The sequence below is a fragment of the Vipera ursinii genome (assembly GCF_947247035.1).
Source record: "Vipera ursinii genome assembly, chromosome: 7".
NCBI classification, from domain to species: domain Eukaryota; kingdom Metazoa; phylum Chordata; class Lepidosauria; order Squamata; family Viperidae; genus Vipera; species Vipera ursinii.
The window spans coordinates 9,297,872-9,321,626 of NC_139521.1; the positions used below are offsets into that span (position 1 = coordinate 9,297,872).

At 41.6% G+C, this 23,755-nt stretch overlaps 1 protein-coding gene across 1 annotated transcript in view; it reads right to left on the reverse strand.

Moving 5' to 3' along the window:
* SCFD2 (sec1 family domain containing 2) overlaps positions 1–20,703 on the reverse strand; it is a 164,380-nt gene extending 143,677 nt beyond the window's left edge. Inside the window, exons 1-2 of the mRNA XM_083367903.1 lie at positions 19,557–20,703; positions 14,399–14,567 (exon numbers count right to left, since the gene is read on the reverse strand). Of these exons, the coding sequence (XP_083224029.1) occupies positions 14,399–14,567; positions 19,557–20,403 (1,016 nt within the window). The 5' untranslated portion in view covers positions 20,404–20,703. The remainder of the gene's footprint in view (positions 1–14,398; positions 14,568–19,556) is intronic.
* Between the last annotated feature and the right edge of the window lie 3,052 nt (positions 20,704–23,755).

Below are 23,755 nucleotides of genomic sequence, written 5' to 3' on the forward strand. Positions count from 1 at the left end.
ACGGAGACGTCCTCGGACAAGCGCTGGCTCTTCGGCTTTGAAACAGAGATGCGCATTGGCCCCTAGAGTTGGAAATGACTAGCAAGCATGTGCGGGGGAACCTTTACCTTTACCTTTAGGAAAGATTTATTGGCACACTAATATCCTAGTTTGTTTTACTCATCAGAGAATGATTCCTTGTTGGGACAAAAAAAGACAGTAAGGGTATAAAGCACAAGCATTGGCTTGCCTACCAAGAATATTCAATGTCTATGGAGATTCTCAATCATGCAGGTCACGGTTGTCCCAAAGATGACTTTGAGTTGGAATTGACTAGCACGCATGTGCGGGGGAACCTTTACCTTTTACCTTTAAACAATGTAAGCAAATGTTGGTACTTTTAAGTACAGCTCAGTTACAAATCAAAGAAAAATACATATTTTGTTTATACAGAATTGAGTTTGATATGGCGACAGTTATTCTGAGACACATATGGAACACGGTATAAGTTCCTCCAATTTAAAATATTTTCCTAGCCGCATAACTAGATCCAAGTGGCAAATTTATTTTTTGGTATGTATATACATGTTTAATTCTATAGAGAAGGTTGAAGAAAGTTCTTCAACTAGAAGTAAATAAAATCATTTTTCCCCAAAAAAGAGATTTTCAAGAAAGTTGCAAGTATTTTTCAAACATTAAAGCTACTTATAAATGTTGCCTGTTTTATAAATTGTAAAACAAGCTTACAAAAATTAAAAAAAAACAACACAATACAGGTAGTCTTCGACTTACAAAGGCACTGAAAAATGTGACTTATTACCGTTTTTTCACGATTACGACCTTTGTAGCATCCCCATTATCACACAATCAAATTTCGGACACTTGGCAACTGGTTCATATTTACAACCGTTGCTGTGTCCCAAAGTCATGGGATCACCTTCTGTGACCGGACAAACAAGGTCAATGGTGAAATCAGATTCACTTAACAACCAAGTTACTAACTTGTCAACTGCAGTGATTCACTTATCAACTGTTGCAAGAAAGGTCATTAAATGGGGTAAAAATTGCTTAACAAACGTCTCAGGTTTGGGCTCCGTTTTGTGTTTGTAAGTTGAGGACTATCTGTAAAATGTCACCACTTTTTTTGGTCATTGATTCTAATTTCAACGACACCGATCAGAAATTGTAAGGAAGCTTTGAAAATGTTTGCTGCATCATCAAGCATATTTGAAATGACACTACCTAAGATATTTTATGAGCGAAAGAATTATGCTACGTTGATCTTACGCAAGAAAGATCAGTTGGACGGATCAATTTTGACCAGGATTACAGTTCTCCTTAGAGATAAAGCTAATCTCAAAATCTTTTGCAAACAAGCAAAAAAAATATTATTTTTCAGAAGAGAATGCAGGTTGCGCAATCTTGTACAAGATTTACGTAACTGAACAATCCTACAGTTTTACTTTAATAGGGATTTCAATGATTAAGAGCTGTAACTGTCCTTTGTAGTTTAAAAAAATCATTTACTTTAAGAAAAGATGCATGACCACTTACTTATTGATTTCTCTCTAAAATCGATGATGTAGTAATCAACATTTTATTGACAATTTTAAGAAAAATGTCAACAGGTGCTTACTGAGAAACAAAACGGGGTTGCATGAGTTGATCTTAAAATATCTAATGGTCTCAATTTCTTCTTTAGGGTAACACTTTTTCTTTTTTTAACACAAATGAATATAATGGCTAAGACATATGCTTCCAGGGATTTTGGTTTGCAGACAGTAGGTTTTCAACTGAAAACATCTGGGTATATCCCAAGGCTGTATATAACATTCCTGGAGTTCTTCCAGATTCCAATGCTAACAACAGCTTGTATATTTGAGTGTGTGTGTGTGTGTGTGTGTGTGTGTGTGTGTGTTGGGAAGCAGTATTACTTTATTCAGTGGAAGGTAAAAATGGATTCCTGAAGCAAGAACCTGTTTCTTTTAAGTGTGATTTATTTCTCTAGAGAATGTGTTTTAAATAAACACCAGAGGAGGAAATTGCACATTTATAAAATTCACACAATTTTTCTTAAGTATTGAATATTCTTGTCCCAAAGATGCTTTTTCAAGAGGCAATTGGACTTTCTTGTTTTATTTTGAAGACACTTCACTTCTCATCCAAGAAGCTTCTTCGGCTCTGACTGGATGGTGAGGAATGGAAGGATTTATACTCCTGGCAGACAGCTGGTCATTTGCATGACGGATGCATCATCCGGAAGCCGGGCCCACCCCATTGCCAGCAATGGCAAAACCGTCCCGATCCGTTGCGCGACGTCACGGGTTTGACATGTCTGTTTTAGAGAGCCGTTGAAGCCACTTGGGGGTTTGTCCACATCCATTTGCACCACTCGGGTGAGCCTGAGGACACAGACAAACCCCCAAGTGGCCTCAACAACTCTCTAAAAGAAGGCAAAAGACGAGCTGTCTGCAAGGAGTAGAAATCCTTCCAGTCAGAGCTGAAGAAGCTTCTTGGATGAGAAGTAAGATGTCTTCAAACAGAAAACATGAAAGTCCAGTTGCCTCGTGAAAAGTCATCTTTGGGACAACTGTGACCTGCATGATTGAGAATCTCCATAGACATTGAATATTCTTGGTAGGCAAGCCAATGCTTGTGCTTTATACCCTTACTGTCTTTTTTTGTCCCAACAAGGAATCATTCTCTGATGAGTGAAACAAACTAGGATATTAGTGTGCCAATAAATCTTTCCTAAAGGTAAAGGTAAAGGTAAAGGTTCCCCCGCACATGCTTGCTAGTCGTTTCCAACTCTAGGGGCTGGTGCTCATCTCCGTTTCAAAGCCGAAGAGCCAGCGCTTGTCCGAGGACGTCTCCGTGGTCATGTGGCCGGCATGACTAGATGCCAAAGGCGCACGGAACGCTGTTACCTTCCCACCGTAGTGGTCCCTATTTTTCTACTTGCATTTTTATGTGCTTTCGAACTGCTAGGTTGGCAGGAGCTGGGATGAGTAACAGGCGCTCACTCTGTTACGCGGCACTCGGGATTCGACCCGCCAAACTGCCGACCTTCTGATCGACAAGCTCAGCCTCCTAACCCACTGAGCCACCGCGTCCCTAAATCTTCCCTACTCAACAGCAAAAAAGCAATCAAGGAAGAAAGATACCTGTCTGATGGGTAGTGATGACCATCCCCAAACTGTGGATTCCTGTTATTTGACTGCATTATACTGTGGGGTGAAACACAACCCTTTTCTCTCAGCTCTTTGAGGCAGGCAAGGTCAGGAAACAGATACAAGAAACACTAAAATTCCACTTTATCGATACAGACTGTGGCAGGGGGTCTTCAAACTAGGCCCTTTGATGACTTGTGGACTTCAACTCCCAGAATTCAGCACGCTTGGCTGAGGAATTCTAGGAGTTGAAGTCCACAAGTCATCAAAGGGCCTGGTTTGAAGACCCCTGGACCAGGACAAGACTTTTGAAAGCCAGAGTGTATTTTCTCTTCCCTCCTTCTTGGAAAAGGTATCTAGGGACCATTTTTAAAACCTGAGCTTAGCCCAGGAGAACAAGAAAATGTGAGAAGGAACCTCAAGGTGGCTTCGCCTTGAGCAAAACTCAGGTTTTACTAATGGTCCCTACCTACTTTCTCCAAGGTGACCTCTGTGTTCCACTATACTTTTCTCCCTCCTTGACGACCAAGTTTATCACACACACAAAAAAAGAGAGAAGTGAGCAAATAAGGTTTCAGAATCTGTGTTTATTTCCGGAGACCGAAACGACTGTGGATATTTTTTTTTCCAATTTTGGGGGGAAAAGTATAGAGGTTTGCTTATTTTGTGGCTGAGCCAATCCAGTTAATTCGCATTTAGTGTAAAAGCTGCAAACAGGAAGGACGGATCCTTCCTCAAGGGTTGAGGTTTACGTCAAACATCAAAAACTCACAACAACTACAGGAGCGATCTCTTCTAGCATCCAGCCAGAAATTGGGGGGGGGGGGGGAAGAAATCACTGTTTTTCATTACGTTCAGAAGAAAATGAAGCATTTTCCATAGTAAAAGGGCAAGTGAAATGGCAGATTGCTGTCTAAATCATTCACTTTTTGTCAAAATAGTGAGGATATATGTGTCAGAAAGGGACGCGGTGGCTCAGTGGGTTAGGACGCTGAGCTTGTCAATCAGAAGGTCGGCAGTTTGGCAGGTTGAATCCCGAGTGCTGCGTAGCAGAGTGAGCGCCTGTTACTCGTCCCAGCTTCTGCCAACCTAGCAGTTCGAAAGCACGTAAAAATGCAAGTAGAAAAATAGGGACCACTACGGTGGGAAGGTAACAGCCTTCCGTGCGCCTTTGGCATCTAGTCATGCCGGCCACATAACCACAGAATGTCCTCGGACGAGCGCTGGCTCTTCGGCTTTGAAACGGAGATGAGCACCGGCCCCCAGAGTTGGAAACGACTAGCACGCACGTGCGGGGGAACCTTTACCTTTACCTTTATGTGTCAGAAGGTTTAAGAACAGGCACCTGCAGTTACAGCTAGTCCGAATGCAGTTCATTTAGTGACTGCTCAAAGTCACAACGGCACTGGGAAATGTGACTTATGACCATTTTTCACACTTACGGCCTTTCCAGCCTCCCCACGGTCATGGGATCCAAATTCAGATGCTCGGCACCTGGTTCACACTTATGACCGTTGCGGTGTCCCAAGGTCACGCGATCCCCTTCGACGACCTTCTGACAAGCAACGTCAATGGGGGAAGCCAGATGGACTTTAACAACCGGGTTACTAACTGATCAACTGCGGTGATTCACTGAGGCAAGAAAGGTCGTAGAACGGGGCAAAACTCATTTAACAAATGTCTCCCTTAACAACGGAAATTTTGGGCTCAATTGTGGTTGTAAGTTGAGGACTATCCGTATCAAGATACAGCTTGATCCATTCTTTCTTTGCAGGGCATCGTTATTCTCAGCAGATAGCAGCATTTGCCAATGAACGCACAAATTTGCTTTCCATCTGGAAGCAGCCCTTGCTCTGTTTATATTCTGTGCAAAGGGTGTAGGATCCTTTGTTCCTTAAACAAGGAGAAGAGTTATTGTGTTACCTACGGCAGCACAATACTGTATTGTCGACAAAATATAGGGAAAACGAACAAACTAAACGTGGAGGCGAGTAGCTCTAAAACATTCCAGATGTAATCTGCAAATACTAGTAAAGCAAGGACGGCACTTCTCTCAATATTTTGTTCGTTGGTTGTGGCAAGTCGGTAGGATAATTTTTTCCGGGAATAAAAGTATGCGGAATAGGACTGAGAAGATTCTGTTTCACATTCAGCTCGTAAACATTCATCAAGAAAGTTATGGACTACTTACGATCTCTCAGGCTCAAGCAATTTTGCAGAATTGTTTTTTTCTCTGTTATTATTATTATTTTTACTCTTTTATTTGTTTGTAGCATAAAATGCAAAAAAAAAATAAGAACACCAATAGTAGGAAAGACGGGAAGAGTGCGGAAAAGGGGAAAACGAAGAAAAGGCGTTGACTGCCAACGCCCTTTGATGCAGTAAAATAAGACAGTAACGTCAAACCTCAACTTTTTATTTTTCATACTGATATAAGCTAGCCATTTCTCTATCAACAAATCTATCTAATCGGTAAAATCCAAAATCAAAGTTTCATTTTTTTCCCCACCTCAAGCACAAAGTCCAGAAGCGGTTTCCAAGTAGAAACAAAAGTACTTATGTTTCCCCCCCCCTTGAATCAAAGCAGTCAACTTAGCCCTCTGCTAATTTATTTTTAACTAACTTACTACATTGGGCACAATCATTTAACTTTAAATCTTGTATCCTGTATTCTTATTTTTATTGCCCTGTACACCGCCCTGAGTCCTTCGGGAGAAGGGCAGTATATAAATCAAATAAATAAATAAATAAATAAATAATTCCATCAACGTTTGCAGCCATTCCTTCATTGTGGGGACTGAAGCATCCTTCCATTTTGGTGCGTAAAGTAATCTTGCTGCCGCCAAGATATTATATAGCATCAAAGTTCACATTTCTTTTTCCGAGTCTTTTCCCATTAAATTCCAAAGACAAGCTTCATCTTTCTATTCGTAATTTCACAGAATTGTTATAAGACATAATATCGAAAGAGGAAGCGTTGTATAAGCTCCTTGAATTCACACAGGAAGGCAGAAATCTAATAAAAGCACACATATGTTTAAACATATATATACTCAGTGAGAGAACAGAACTACTATACTTGCAGTAAATTAAAAGCAGTGGAACAAAGGAGCAGCCTAATTACAATTAAGCAAGAAGATGAACTTTAGTGCCTTTATAATTTCGTAAGGCTATAAACACTGGTCAGAATTAATAGCTGCTTCAGCTTCTGCAGAATCAGAATGAATTCAGAGGTTCAAGTCACAAGAGAACAGGGGAGATGCTGAGAACCATTACAAAAGGGCCTTTTCGACAACCTTCTTTGGAAACAGTCCTAAGTCAGATTTTTTAACTCTTCGAGGTTTCTACCAAGAGACTGGCTAAAATTTGTCTTTATTTCAGTGTAAAACAGTAAGAAAGAGAAAAAGGAAGTCTCCTCTGAGGGCCGTTGCCGTAATGTTTTAACGCAAACGTCAGCTAACAATGCAAGGGGATTAGGGCACGTAGGAGTCTGCATCAAGTACGGAAATACGTTGTACCGTACTAAGCAACACAATGGGACAAGATCAGTCTCGGTACCGATAGCGAAGACAAAAGACTTGGCAAAGTAAAGCAAATTATTACAAGCAAAGGGACAGTTAGCTTTAATTTCACATACCAGCAAAATAACTCTTAGGATCGTTCAATGCAAATTATAGCCCTGCCTGGAAAGGTAGAGATACCAGATGTTCAACCTTTGCCTCAGAAGATGGGTTGGAACATTATTGCTAATGCACCTTGGGAAATTGAGAAAGCCAGAGAATACCTCCAAAAGTCAATATGTGCTTTATGGGATAAAATAAAAAAGAAGGAAAGAAAGAAAGAAAGAAAGGAAGGAAGGAAGGAAGGAAGGAAGGAAGGAAGGAAGGAAGGAAGGAAGGAAGAAAAACACACAAGAGATTCTAACAGTAAAAGTAGATCTTGGCCTTTCTATTGCTTGGATTGATTATTCCATAAAAAGTATGGGTAAGTAACTGTGAAGGCTTCAGAGCAGAACTGCTCCCCAAGTGATTTAGTACTGCAGTCCACTCCGTCCCTAACCATGCTGAGTTAGACTAATAGTAACTGGAGTACAGGGATGCGGTGGCTCAGTGGGTTGGGACGCTGAGCTTGTCGATCAGAAGGTCGGCAGTTTGGCGGGTCGAATCCCAAGTGCCACGTAACAGAGTGAGCGCCTGTTACTCGTCCCAGCTTCTGCCAACCTAGCAATTCGAAAGCACGTAAAAATGCAAGTAGAAAAATAGGGACCACTACGGTGGGAAGGTAACAGCGCTCCGTGCGCCTTTGGCGTCTAGTCATGCCGGCCACATGACCACGGAGACGTCCTCGGACAAGCGCTGGCTCTTCGGCTTTGAAACGGAGATGAGCACCGGCCCCTAGAGTCGGAAACGACTAGCACGCATGTGCGGGGGAACCTTTACCTTTACTTTTTTAACTGGAGTTCACTAACTTTAGAGGGCCACATGTTGACCATCTGTGTCCTACAGGAACAATGGCAAACAGAACAATAGCGAGGATCAAGAGAAGGGCAGGCTGAACTATTGTACGGTAGGTTTGTTTTTGATCTAGTATGACCTTCCACAATTTTGACTCAGCAATACTTTGGAACAGACCACCAACGTAGGATATGTTGTCCATTTTGCTAAAGGTAAAAGTTTTCCTCTCAGTCGTGTCTGACACTAGCTAGGTGCTCTTTCTTCTCCATTTCTTGGCCAAGGGAGCTAATGCTGTCCAAAGACAATTTCTATGGTCATGTGACCAGCATGACTATGCACCCAAAGGCGCACAGAACGCTGTTACCTACCCACTGAAGTGGTACCTATCAATCTACTTGCATCTGCATGCTTTCGAACTGGTAGCTGAACAGGAGCTGGGGCAATGAACGGGAACTGCCCCGTGGCGTGGACCTTGGATCTCGAACCTGGGCTATTAATTCTCATGCTGACAAGCTCAGTGTCTTTAACCGCTGAGCCATTGTGCCACACTCGATTTTGCTTTGTTGTTGTTGTTAGCTGCGAAGTCGTGTCCAACCCATTGTGACCCCATGGACAACGTTCCTCCAGGCCTTCCTGTCCTCTACCATCTTCTGGGGTCCATTTAGGCTCACGCCTCCTGCTTCAGTGACTCCATCCAACCACCTCATTCTCTGTCGTCCCCTTCTTCTATTGCCCTCCATCTTTCCCAGCATTAGGCACTTCTCCAGTGAGTGCTTCCTTCTCATTACTTGGCTAAAGTATTTGAGTTTCAACTTCAGGACCTGGCCTTCTAAAGAGCAGTCAGGGTTGATCTCCTCTAGGACTGAGTGGTTTGATCGCCTTGCAGTCCAAGGGACTCGCAATTTCGCTACCGTCATATTATTTCACAGCTACTTAATTAGTAGCTACAACACTGCACTGGCTGGTTATTGAGGTCAGGGTTATAAACAGTTCTGTCTAAAGAAGAAAGACATTTTAAAATAGTTTTTCAAACAAACCCAAGTCTGCTTGTAACTAATTGGTCCTTGAGGAACATTTCAGCAGTAATTCTAGCTACAAGTAGAAATATGACAATATTCTTGCCTTATTTGTTACCGTATCTGATTGTCCTAAAAGTCCAATATCTTTGAAAGCATTCAGCACTCTTCATTAGTGATATTTTTTCTGGGTTTAAGGAAAGATTCTGCTTTATATCAGTATTCTAGTCATAAATATTCACTCTGCCTTTTTTAAAAAAAAAATCTATATAAGTAATTCCAGATGTTTTAGATACAAATCTAAATTTTAAAAAAGTTAAAATGGAATAAGCTGTAGAAAGAAGCCAACTTTATCAGCTACGCTCATGTGGAAAAGAAAATACACCCCTTTTTGAGTCTTACGGTTGAATGTCTCAGAACATAGTAAAAATCATCTGATCCTTAGCAGTTCTTAAAGGTAGGTAAATACACTCAGACGAACAGCAACACCTGACACATTGCACCACGTCGTTGTCTTACAAAAAGAAAGCCAAAATGGAAAAACCGTGTGTGAAAAAAACGAAGTACACCTTATGATTCAACAGCGTGTAGAACTGGGTTGACTTTTAGCAGCAATAACTTTTAAGTAATAATCGCTTTGGGGAAGAAATGGAGGTAGTGACAGATTTTATTTTCCTGGGCTCCAAGATCACTGCAGATGGGGACTGTAGCCAAGAAATTAAAAGACGCTTGCTCCTGGGGAGGAAAGCCATGGCAAATCTAGACAGCATGCTAAAAAGCAGAGACATCACCCTGTCAACAAAAGGCGTATAGTCAAGGCTGTGGACTTCCCAGTTGCAATGTATGGCAGTGAAAGCTGGACCATAAGAAAGGCTGAGCGCCAAAGAATTGAAGCCTTTGAACTATGGTGCTGGAGAAGACTCCTGCGAGTCCCTTGGACTGCAAGGCGATCAAACCGGTCAGTCCTAGAGGAGATCAACCCTGACTGCTCTTCAGAAGGCCAGATCCTGAAATGGAAACTCAAATACTTTGGCCACCTAATGAGAAGGAAGGACTCGCTGGAGAAGAGCCTCATGCTGGGAAAGATGGAGGGCAAGAGAAGAAAGGGATGACAGAGGATGAGGTGGCTGGATGGAATCACTGAAGCAGTAGGCGTGAGCTTAAATGGACTCCAGAAGATGGTGGAGGACAGGAAGGCCTGGAGGAACGTTGTCCATGGGGTCACGATGGGTCGGAAAATGACTTCACTGCTAACAACAACAATAATCGTTTTCTGAAGGACTTCCAACAGGCTCTCAACGTTGCTGTTGAGAATTTTGGCCCACTCTTCCTTACAAAGTTGCTTCAGTTGATTGCAGTTTGTGGGCAATTTGTTTATGCACAGCTCTCTTCAGATCCTGCCACTGGACTTTGGGCCATTGCAACACCTCGATCCTCTTCTGTAGATTTGCTGATGGGCTTGGAATCACTGTCCTATTGCAGTGGTGGGGAACCTATGGCACGCGTGCCAGAGGCGGCACTCAAGAGCCCTCTCTGTGGGTACGCGCGCCATTGCCCCAGCCCTGCCTCTCCCTGCGGCCCCTTCTTCACCAGCAGCCCCCCTGGGGGAGAGTCGTCCCGAGCGCGCCCCATGCGGAGCAGCATAGCTAACGACATGGCAGCCGGGCAGCGGGGAGAAGACTCTGCCATCGTGCCCCGTCACGTGCAGCTGATGCTGTGGGGTGCGGGCTGAGGCCGTGGCCACCATGGTGTTGCTGGGCTGCCTGGGCGATCTGCAGCAGGCCATGGAGGTGGTGAGTGGCCCTGCGGGTGGGCGGGGTGGGGACGGAGCAGGGCCGGGCTGGGAGGGGCAGAGCAGGGGCAGGAGTAGTTTTGAGGCACTTGGCCTCTAAAAGGTTCGCCATCGCTGTCCTATTGCATGACCCATTGCTGGCCAAGCTTTTTAGCTGTTGGACAGATGGCCTCACATTAGATTCTCAAATGCGATGGTATGCAGCGGAGTTCTTGGTCAACTTAGTGACTGCAAGGTGACCTGGTCTTATGGCTGCCAAACAAGCCCAAACCATCATCCCTCCACCGCTGTGCTCGACGGTTGGTACGAGATGTTTGTGCTGATACCTTGGGTTTGGATTTCGCCAAATGTGGCACCTTACATTATGGCGAACATCTCCCCTTTGATCTTGTCTGGCGAAAGGAGAGTGTTCCAGAAGTCTTGTGATTTGCAACTTTGCAAACCTAAGCTGTGCTGCCATGTTCTTTTTAGAGAGAAGAGGCTTTCTGCTGGGAACTCTTCCAAAGAAACCATACTTGTTCGGTCTTATTTATTTTTTAAAAATTGTTACTGTCATGAACTCTTAGTATTTAACATGCTAACTCAGGCTTGCTAACTAAGTCTTTCTCTGTGCATTGCATGGTCTGAACTTGGGGTAAATTTGCTGGGACCCGCTCCTGGGAAGATCGGTAACTGTCTTGAAATGTTTTCCAATTGTGAATAATCTTACTCGCTACAGAATGATGGACTTTAAATTGTTTTTGGAAGTGGGTTTACAACCCTTCCCAGGTTGATGGGCAGCAACAATTGCTTTTTTCTAAGATCATTGCTGAGGTCTTTGCACTTTGGCCTTTTGTTAACACACACCTCAATGCTAGAGACCAGAAAACTCCTAAAACTGCAGGCTTTTACAGAGGTAGTTGGACGTGCTAATAATCAATTGATCAGGGCACTTGAGTAACAGCATCTGGCTACTACTTAGCCTCTTCATGCCTATGGAATCAGCAAAGTTGTACCTCGTTTTTCACTCATGGCTTCTCCATTTTGACTTTCTTTTTGCGAAATAAACGATGACATGGTGTCATGTGTTGTGCTGTTCCTCTGAGGTTGGATTTATCTACTTTTAAGAACTGCTAAGATTTTTACTATGTCCTGATATGTACTTTCTTTTTCACGTCACTGTATACCCTCTGAAATAAATTAGAAAAGGCTTTAAAATCTGAGATTTGCTAATAAATTTAACAAATGTTCCATCCAATCTGAATTTTTAGGAGCCTTAATTCAAGTCCCTAGCTATGTTACTAACAAATCTACTATCATTTTAGATCAACCGGAACGTTCTGCTTCCGAAGTATATTTGTCAAGGAAGCTTTCTTGAGCAGTTTCTCCACTAAGATTTGATAGGACCAGGGTTGAAAAAATATATAAAATATATAAAAATATATAAAGAATTCTATTCTATTCTAAAATGATGTCTTTAGATTGTATTTATCCTAAATTGGCTAAAATACATCAAGGATCCCCAAATAGTTGTTGGAAATGCAACGTTCAAATTTTATCAGTTTTATCTTTTATTTTATCACCTTTTATCACTTTTGGTGGACTTGTAAAAGGACTAAATAATACTGGAGGGAAACTAATAATGTAATTCAAAATATTTTGAAAATTAGTGTACAACTCAGACTGGAAACTTTTTTTTAGGATTAATGGATAAAAGTGGAAAAATTACATTGTATTTTATTGTTTTACACACACACACACACACACACAATGATAAGAGCAGAACTGTAGTATGCTCAGTGTTGGATGGTTAATAAAGATGACAGAACTGGCAATGATGGTCAATCAAATTTTGACATATGTTTATTATTGTTAAAATTTAAAAAGGGGAACTTTTTAAAATTTATTTTGGGGGAAATGGAAATGTTATTATAAACTTTAAGCCAGTGTTCTCTGTATCCTTGGGAAGAAGAAGTTGGAAATCATTCTTTGTATATATTTGTGCTTTTCTTTCCTTTTTTAAAAAAACTTTTTCATGGTTCTATCCCTATTCTCTTTTTACTCAAGCATTTGTTTGAGTGATAGTTTATGTTGCTTTCACGTGTATGTAAAATGCAATAAAATTATTGAAATGAAGGAATTAAGAGAAGGTTGCTCAATGAGGCAAAATAACAATCCTATGTAACCAGGAGATTGCAACTAAGCTTTCAGCAAGTAATCTCAAATTAATATCTGAACTTTAAACTTTCACTTGCTGGTCTTATGAATCCTTATATATTCTCAGTCTTTGTTACTATTTTAGATTTCTTTAGATCTTCTACCGGTCCCAGTTTTCTTGTTAATGATCATACCCAACTTTGCAGATTTCACACAAGTTGAGCTACTAGTCATATCAACTGCAGACAGAATATTCGTCGGTCATGCTGGCTGAAAATTATAGGCATTATATAGTGTGACACAACAGAAGCATATCCAGTGAGAAAAGACCATTCCCCCTTCAAAAGCCTTTCTGTGGCTCTTGTTTTCTTGGCCTACTATTTCTTCAGACCCATTTTTTCCCATCCCTTTCTTTTTCTCATCCATTCTTTGACATCTGCTTTTCTTCTGACCTTAGACGTAAGAACGTGCTACTTAACCTGCCTCTGTCTTATGTTTTTCTAGTCACTATCAGCATTTTCCTCTCTTGAGAGGGAACAGAAGCTGTCAAATTCTGTATCACAGTACTGGATGATCTTGTCATAATAATAATAATAAACCTTTATTGTCAAAGTACAACATGTGTACATTGAGACTAGCTGAGCCTCCCCCCGTGCTCTCTCCCCCCAACACACAGTGACAACAAACCCTCCATCCTACCACACCGTGTGAACCAACTACACCACACACCGGCCTCCCAAGTCAATTCTGCATAAGATTATGTCCCATTGAAAAGCCTAACAGCCCACGGATAAAAGCTATTTTTCAGCCTGTTGGTACGGCTGGCTATATTCCTATATCTCCTACCGGATGGTAGGAGAGTAAAGAGATACCGTCCAGGGTGTGAGTCATTCCTGAGAATCTTCCTCACTCTTCTAGCCGATCAAAATTAAGTCTTATGCTTGGTATGACTTCTTGAAGACATAGCATCTGAGGATCTAGTATTAAAATAAAGCTTGGCATAGGAAGCAGGACAAATGTTTCGCCATCATTCAAACTCCAGCTGCTTTGATAGTGGAGTGGAGGGTCACTCTGATTTCATTATACGAAAGGCCCTGAAGATAAGCCCAATTATCCCAGCCAGTCTGAACAGACACTGTTCTCACAAATTCGTTATCATCCTCATCTCATCTAATCTTTGCATTTGGCTGAGCTTGCTCTAACTGCAACCTTTCTCTTTGAATAAAGAAAAGCAAAAACCATCACAGTGAGCATGATTTCAGAACTTAATGCATCTATCAATTACTGTTATGCATCAATTGGAGCATTCAACTAAACACTGTTTACTGTTTATGCTAATAGCTCCCAATTCCAGCTATAGGATTCTTCTAAGCCTATTTAGACAGAACTATGGAACCTCATGTGCCGGAGCGGTAAATTGCTTACATTCTACAAAAATAAGCAAAGAGTTAAAACTCTTCCTTATGGGGAGGTAAGGCAGAAAGTTAACAGAACAAGAGAGAAATATCAAGAGCTAACATGAATTAGTCTACTTTTGGATTGTTTGTTTGTAGTAGTTTAAGAACTGTTTCCAACAGCAATGTCCAAATGATTACATGATCAATCCCATACTTGATCCACGAGAAACAAGAAATCTCTAGCAAACAAATGCATAATGTAGAGTCAGAATCCCAACGTGGATGCATGCATTTGGGGTTTCAATTAGCAAGGGAATCTGCATATAAAACTTATTTCTCGTGCTACAATAAAAGAGTTTTTGAATCGGGATTAGCTTCGGATAGATATCCTCATAATCATCTTTTCTCCTCCACTGCCAACCCCACTCCACATTTCAAACAAATTCAGTCTTACGTTGGTTGTGCCAAGCAGCCGGGAGCTATAATATTGCAATTCTTCTCATTAGCGTGCAGGCTTGTGAGCTCCACCATATTGACCATCACATCATTTGCATGACCTGGTAACTTGGGAAGTATAGACAGAATCTTCTCTGCTAAGTTGTCACCATGATGCCCAACAGCTCCTGGGGTGCAAAAAAACCAAAACCAAAATCATCCCAATGAAAAGTAGTCACGTATCTCTCTAATGTAGTGGAGTATTTCCTAAAACTAATCCTCAACAAAGGAAATCATCTTACAAATGGCTTCTTAAAAACGATTCTGCCGTAACAGTAAATCAAATGCAAAAAAATAAATAATAAAATAATCAATCTCAGAGGAAAGAATAAAAGAAGTTTGAAAGCCTGGCAGAGCTTCTCTTTCTTCCATTTTATATCCCAGGAAAACTGACATGGGATTATTTTATTTTATTTTCCCCAAGCTTTCTACTTTTCAGGCCTGAATTGCTATTTCTCCATCTTCCCCCATTCCCAAGGCCAGATTTACTTTCAGAGTATCAGAGATCAGAGCTGGATGGCCTGAAGGGACCCTAGAAATGGGATCATCTTCTGTCTCATATACTGATGAATTCAATTATTTATGAATTAGACCAGGGATAGGCAACCTTGGCTCTTTTATGACTCGTGGACTTCAACTCCCAGAATTCCTGAGCCAACCATGCTGAGGGGAAAAGGAAAGGTTTCCAAGCTGAGTTATTCTGGCTCAGGAATTCTGGGAGTTGAAGTCCACAAGTCATAAAAGAGCCAAGGTTGCCTACCCCTGAATTAGACAATGGATATTGATATTTAACCATTTTAACAGTTTTATGGAGGGGTTCTTTGTACCTGATATTAACTGTGTATGCCATCTAGAGTCTAAGGTAAAGGTAAAAGTTCCCCCGCGCATGCGTGCTAGTCGTTTCCGACTCTAGGGGCCGGTGCTCATCTCCGTTTCAAAGCCAAAGAGCCAGCACTTGTCCGAGGACATCTCCGTGGTCATGTGGCCAGCATGACTAGACGCCAAAGGCGCACGGAGCGCTGTTACCTTCCCACTGGATTGGTCCCTATTTTTCTACTTGCATTTTTACGTGCTTTCGAACTGCTAGGTTGGCAGAAGCTGGGACGAGGAACAGGCGCTCACTCTGTTACGCGGCACTCGGGATTCGACCCGCCAAACTGCCGACCTTCCGATCGACAAGCTCAGCGTCCTAACCCACTGAGCCACCGCGTCCCTTTATCTAGCAGGTATCAAATAAATGTTTAGATCCAAATATAAGTTGATATAGGCCCATAGTTGTCATGAGTTATGAAATCCCAACCTGCTCCAAACAGAATTAAAATCTTTATAGTTTTCAGCAGCAGAGTTGGTGAAATATGGTAATAAGTGTATGTTTTCCTTGGTATGATCCTGAGGAGATTAAATATTTTCAACGTTCTTCTCCTCTCTTAACCTTCATGAGTAGCATATCTAAGGGAACATTTCTCTGTTTTTCTCTCAGGTTTTAAGTGTTGCCAAAAAAACACAACTGCTGGAAGCAATTAGTTCATGCCATAAGAATGGGAAAGGAAAAACAACGACACACAAAGGACAAACGCAAATGCAAAATCCTACATAAGAAACAAGCAAAAGATGACGATCGTCTGCCAAACAAGATTGATTGAATTGGGATTTTCAAACCACTAGAACAACAACAATTATTAAAACTTACTTCCTGAGTACAGCATAAAATGGAACACAAACAAGATCATCTCCTTCTCTCATCTCACTGTTTCCAGAATAAATATATTTTCGGAGAAGGAGGATCAAACTTTACGAGGGAAACTACATTTGACACAGTAGCTCGACAATGCTTATTAAAATTATAGGCAGTAATCTCCATTTTTAAGATGCAAAAATGCTACCACACCCCTCATCTAGACAAAAACAGTGTTTTATCACTGGAACAAGCTGTCTTTAGGAAAGAAGATACTGAAGATCAAGCAAATATATCACTTGATAGAGAAATCCACCCAAGGCTTTAAAATTCCATTTCATGTAACTTTTGATTTAGATTTTTGATTTTGATTTAGTCTCCAGAGACAATCTATGAAAAAAGAAATTGGTAGCACTTATCTCTGACAAGAGATTCTTACTATTGATGTATAAATTTTATAGTAACCCTGGTATGAAAATCAGATGTGATTCCTGTAGCCAACTAAGTGATTCAATTTCTGTAATATAGGAAGGATAATTCCTTGCACTATTTTGATTTAATGTCTATAAAATTACAGAGATATGGCATATTAATTTTGTTAAAGAGTTCCACTTCCCTAAGCTATCTAAGAGACATATTTTGACATTTTTGCACAATGATTTGGTCATTCTACCATGGTCAATTATTGGTTTGAGAAGAGCGTTAAAAACTGTGACCAATACTGCAAAGATCAAAAATTGCTAATGCAGTAAATTAGATAAGATAATCTTTATTGTCATTTTTTACTGTGGGCATAACGGCACACATCAAAAATGAAATTTAGTTGCCCGCTCTCAAAGTGAAACACATACACGACACATACCTAAAACATACTATAAATAACATATGTATGGACCCACACCCCTACATATACATAATAAAATATTAAATACTGCCCATCTTGAATATATAACAGAATGAGGAAGCCTGAGAGTTCACAAGGTTAATGCTGCATTTTATTATTTTTATGTAAACTATGTATTTTTTAAATTATATATTTTTATGTAAATTATGTACTTTATTATTTTTATGTAAATTACGGTATCAAAAACTTAAAAGTTCTGACAGGAATATCTGCCAAAGCCTCCACCAGAGGATTTAAACAGTATTTACTGACGTGAGGGTAACTTTCGACTCATCAACAATTATATTTAAAATGCATTGGCCTTTCAAAAAATACGTATTTGAAAAGATGAACATCAGATTTCCTTTGCTGGAAGTATAAGAAATCAGAGGGTTCATTGATCCATATGATATAGTCATGTGATTTTTATAAAGTATCATGCGGTACAGGTAATCCTCGACTTACGACCACAATTGAGCCCCAAATTCCTGTTGTTAAGTGAGCCAGTTGTTCAGTACGTTTTGCCCCCATTTTACAACCCTTCTTGCCACAGGTGTTAAGTGAACCATTGCAGCTGTTAATTTAGCATAACATAGTTATGCGAATCTGGTTTTCCCCTAGACCAGGGGTAGGCAACCTCGGCTCTTTTATGACTCATGGACTTCAACTCCCAGAATTCCTGAGTCAGCTATGCTGACTCAGGAATTCTGGGAGTTGAAGTCCATGAGTCATAAAAGAGCCGAGGTTGCCTACCCCTGCCCTAGACTTTACTTGTCAGAAAGTCACAAAAGGGGATCACGTGACCCTAGAATACGACAATAGTGGGTGGCTAAAAGAATTATACTGAGAAAGTGATATTATAGTGATATTCCAGAGGTTAATGGCTTTCAAGAAATATATGATCAATATTTTCTACTAATCAAAAGGATGAACCAGGAAGTATGAAACAGATTTTGATACTTTACAATATTTTGTATCAATCCTATTATAATATGAGGAACAGGTAGTTTAGTGACCGTTCAAAGTTACAACAGCACTGAAAAAAGTGACTTAAAACCTTTTTTTCACATGAATGTTGCAGCACCCTGTGGTCATGTGATCAAAACTGGGACGCTTGGCAACTGGCCTGTATTTATGACGGTCGCAGTGTCCCGGGGTCATGTGATCGTCACCTTTTGCGACCTTCTGGCAAGCCAAGTCAAAGGGGAAGCCAGACTCACGTAACCACCGTGTTACTCACTTAACAACTGCAGTGATTCAGTTGTGACAAGGAAAATCGTAAAATCGGGGCAAAACTTACTTAACTGTCTCACTTAGCAACAGGAATTTTGGGCTCAATTGTAGTCATAAGTCGAGGACTACCTGTAACATAAACAGAAGTTTTGTGTCATACTTTTGAATTTTTTTTCACAATATTTTAAGTTTATTTATTTAGTGCAGGGGTAGGCAACCTTGGCTCTTTTATGACTCGTGGACTTCAATGCCCAGAATTCCTGAGCCAGCATTCTGGGAGTTGAAGTCCACAAGTCATAAAAGAGCCAAGGTTGCCTACCCCCGATTTAATGTATGATACGCCTTTTAAGTTATTTTTTTTCTTTCAGTTTAAGTATTGCTTTGTTAATTGTACGTGGGATTTTTTTTTCTTAGTGCAGTTAGGTGTTTGCCATTTCTTTATTCTAATTTATAAATAAAATTTATCTTTTTTTAAAAAAAAAAGTTCTGACTTTCACTCATTATTAATGGCAACAAATTAGTGACGGAAAAACATTTGATTACTTAGGGATAATATTCCATTCATTTGGATGGAGAAATGTTAATTTAGATTACATATAACAAAGAAGTGCTACGGTTATCATAACCTTTTTCTATACTGAGGGAAGACATTGCATTCTTTACCTCGTTCAAGACTAAGGCATGGTTATTATACAATAGGCAAATAAGTCCCAACTTTTTTTTTCCAGAGAGGGAGCAATCAAAATTGTTGAGCTACCAAATTTATTTATTTAGAAAATAAACATACAGCACGCAACTTAATTCAGTAACTTCAGGCAATTACAAGGAACCCAAAAACCAATTAAAAATAAAAGAAATGTACAGTTAAGGCAATCATGATAGAATACAAGAGCTAAAACATATCACAAACCGTTCACGGCCTCCAAAGCGTACTTATGAGACTCCACTAGCAGCCTAGATCTAATGCTTGACGCTCATGCCCTTTTGGAAGGCCAACAGGCTCCGAGCCATCCAATTGTGTTCCTAATGGAGTCATAAGACCGGATGCCCAGATATAGATTATTATTTTTTATTACTTTTTGGAAATGATGTTTAGTACAACTTGCCTGGTTGCCCTGTAAAGAAGAGAATGTCTGTTCTTCATGGAACACAAACATTAAAGATGCACATTTACTTATTTATAAAAATATAAAGATGGGATTAAAAATAACTCAAAAACAGCGAACACACCCGTAGTACCTCTTCATCTGTCAGAAATCAAAGAGTGTTTTCTTTAGGCCAGCTCGACAGCATTTTAAAATAAACATCTGGGTTTCTTCTTCTTACCTGTCAAATCTAGCGTCCGATCCACAAAAACGATAGAAGCTTTATTCGGCGCGTTTTTCCTCCTGACCTTGGCCTGGGAATAATTGGCCAGATCCCCTGCAATAATCTTGCTCAGCGGTCCAAGGGCGAAGCATTCCTCCCGAACGCCAAGATACTCAAAGAAGGTGTTGAGATCCGACACCAGCGATCGGATGGCAAGCTGCAAGTCGGAAGGCAGAGCGGAGAAGTCCACGTCGCTCAGGTGAGCAATTTTTTTCTTCTCCGGTCGCCCGCTATTGATCCGGGCCAAATCCTCCGCCAGCATGGGGAAAAGGTTGGAAAAGGCCGGCATCACAAAGAGGTGGGGTAGGACCACGGGGGCCAGAAACAAGGCGGCGTGGCGCACCTCGGCCGTGTAGTTCATGTTGCCCATCCACTGGCAAAGCTTCTCCTCGAACTGTTGGAAGACGGCCAGCCCCGAGCTGTCAGCCTCAGGCCCGGCTGGGGTATTGTAGGCTTGCAAGTGGACGGTGTGGCTGACCCCAGTGAAAACCACACAGTACTGGAAGCGGCTGAGGCTGACCACGTCGCGAATGGTGTCCACCGTCCGGCCTTTCAGCAAGGTGCTGACCACGAAGACGGCCTTGGCTTGCTCGGCCCCGCCGGATTCGAAGCTGGAGAACTCCTTGACGTCGAGGGCTCCGGCTTGCAAGAGCTGCCCGACCCCACCCAAAGCCCAGTGGAGGCTTTCCGCGCAAGCCGAGTCCATGAAGACCACCGCCCGCTTCACCTTCGCCAACACCTGCGCCCAGGCTTGCTGGCAGAAAGCCGGCACCCCGGCTGGGGATTTAGCGGGGGCGGCAGACATATCGCGGCGTCCCCCCCCAAAAAAACCCTTGGAAGACCCGTTTTTTTACCCCCACCCGCTTCAGTCCTCCAAATGGCGGCAGTGCAAACGGTCTATCCCCGGGCAAGCGGGCGCCTCCGGGCGCTTAAGCAGGGCGAAGAAGCCCTCCGACCTCCACGGCTCGGGGAAACTTAGGACTGGGAGGCCGAGATCTGGCCGAGATCAGCCAGGGAATCCGGGATCCTTCCCTTCCGTCCCAGGAGATCGAGCGATCCCAGCCCGGCGAGGCCACGGCATCGTCGCCGGCCGCAAACAGCCAGCCATGCCTCTCTTGGCCAGGCGGGGCGCGGGAAGATGACGTCTTTCTCGGCGTCCGTTACGCTGATTGGCTGCTGGAGGGTGAGCCGAGGACGTCGGAAGTGGGGAGCGCGGCAAGTTAACCCTTGAGTTGGCGGAGAGAATCGAGGAGCTGCGGAAAGATTGTAAGATGGAGAAGGCGCGAATTAAAGTTTTTTTTTTTTTTTAGGTCAGGGGCTGGTCTCCCAACTTGGCCCTTTTGTGACTGGTGGGCTTCAACTCCCAGAATTGCTAAAGCCAGCGTGCGTGGCTGAGGAATTCTGGGGGTTGAAGTCCACAAGTCATAAAAGGGCCAAGTTTGGAGACCCGTTTTAGGTGCTGGTCGTGCGCAGCTCATTATCCTTTCCCTCTGGTCTGTTTTCAGCCCCTTTTCCCCCCCTATCCCAGGGGTAGGGAACCTTGGCTCTTTTATGACTCGTGGACTTCAACTCCCAGAATTCCTATGCTGGCTCAGGAATTCTGGGAGACCAAGAGTCATAAAAGAGCCAAGGTGGCCTATCCCTTTATAATCCTCCGCTTTCTTAATCTGAATTCATAGCCTGATGGCTGTCTAAAATTTAGCACAGCATCGAATACCTAATTGCTTTCCTATGGTCATGATGGTTCAGCGGTGCTAACGATATCCCATGATTGCTTGTGTCTGAACGTGGGATGAATCACCAGATGTCATCATTATGTGACAGATTCACTATATGTAGTAGTAGTAGTAGTAGTAGTAATAATAATGTTGGAAGGGACCTTGGAGGTCATCTAGTCCAACTCCCTGCTAAGGCAGGAAACCCTATACCATTTCAGGCAAATGGCTGTCCAGTCTCTTCTTAAGTTTCCAGTGTTGGAGCATTCACCACCTCTGGAGGCAGGTTGTTCCTCTGGTTAGTTGTTCTAACTGTCAGGAAGTTTCTCCTTAGTTCTAGGTTGCTTCTCTCCTTGACTAGTTTCCATCCGTTGCTTCTTGTCCTGCTTTCAGGTGCTTTGGAGAATAGCTTGGCTCCCTCTTCTTTGTGGCAGCCCCTGAGATATTGGAACTGTCATTACTCAGCATTACAAAAGCAGGAGTCCTTCATTTCTGTGAAAATGATTTTAATAGATAAAATAATTTATTTTACTTATTTCCTTAGTTATATCCCGGCTCCAAAACACTCTGCCTGACAAAAGGAAAATCTGGAGGTTCCAGTTTTAAAATATTTAAAATACATTTGAGTTTTTCCAACAGATTATTGTACGTTGTGCAAATTAGGTAGTGTGAAAGTACACATCTTTACAGAACAGAAAATATTACAAGTATGGTGTTGATTACTTACTATATTAAGCAGGCATGAAGTTTAGACATATTGTCTGAACAGTCTAGATGGCTGTGAGCTAAATATATGCATGTTAAAGAACAGATATGATCATCATAGCTCCAAATCTTTCAAACGTCATGCTATTACAAAAGCACTTGTGATGTGTGTAGTCAGAGATTAAATGTTGCTAGCATTTCTTAGCTATTTCTAACTGAACTTCAACTCCTAAAATGTTTAGCAACAGCCATTCTGGGAGTTGAAATCTGCACATCTGGCAATTGTCAAGATTGGACAGTACAACCCCAAAAGATGGTAGTTTTTGTAGTTTATTAACAGTAAAATTGTCTTTGGTAAAGGTAAGCTGGTTCCACATTTTTTATAAGAGAGTGCTGCAAGACTGCTAGTATAGAAATGTTTTTAGTTGATCCAGGAGTCATTTCCCAAATCTAAACTCTGTTTAATGCCAGGATTCGGCCTTAGAAGGATATAAAGCAATAAAGGGAATGTAAGTATTTACAGAATGTTAGTAACTTATTGTAGTCTGATGGTAGTCAACTGCTAACACCTGTAGATCTTCCAAAGCCAAAGAATCCGGCCTTTGAGACAGCCTTGAGTTCTTTTATTTTAGGGGAATTTTTTTTTTAAAGTTAAGCAGCATGTAAATTTGAAGATCATGAGAGGGAGGAAGAAGGGAACAGAAGAGCAGTGGTATACGGAAAGGAGTTTCATAATCAACGATTATAAAGGTAATGTTTAAAGGCTAAGGGTGTTAGGTCTATGTATGTGAAAGCAAAGAAACATTGATACGATAAATTTTTGGTCTTAAAGTATTAGTTCCAAAATATCATGCTGTTGCTTCATAAATCAGTGCTAGGCTGCATTAACAGAGGGATAGACTCAAGATCACGTAAAATTAATACCACTTTACAATGCCTTGGTAAGGCCACACTTGGAATACTGCATCCAGTTTTGGTCACCACGATGTAAAAAAGATGTTGAAACTCTAGAAAGAGTACAGAGAAGAGCAACAAAGATGATTAGGGGGTTGGAGGCTAAAACATATAAGGAACGGTTGCTGGAATTGGGTATGTCTAGTTTAATGAAGAGAAGGACAAGGGGGGGGGACATGATAGCAGCGTTCCAATATCTCAGGGGCTGCCCCAAAGAAGAGGGAGTCAAGCTATTTTCCAAAGTGCCTGAAGACAGGACAAGAAGCAATGGATGGAAACTGACCAAAAAGAAAAGCAACCTAGAACTAAGGAGAAATTTCCTGACAGTTAGAACAATTAATTAGTGGAAAGACTTGCCTCCAGAAGCTGTGAATGCTCCAACATTGGAAGTTTTTAAGAAAAGACTGGACAGCCATTTGTCTGAAATGGCATACAGGGTTTCCTGCCTGAGCAGGGGGTTGGACTAGATCAGGGGTCTTCAAACTCGGCCGTTTTATGACTCATGGACTTCAACTCCCAGAATTCCTCAGCCAGTGTGCCTGGCTGAGGAATTCTGGGAGTTGAAGTCCATGAGTCATAAAACGGCTGAGTTTGAAGACCCCTGGATTAGATGACCTCCAAGGTCCCTTTCAACTATTATTATTAATATTATTATTAATATTATTATAAATACTAAGGGGATTAGGAGTGTTGGTGAGTGGAAAACTTTTGATATGTTGCTTTAATTAAGAAAAAAAACACACAATCATGCCTGGAAATCCACAATAGGGGTTTGAAATTGAG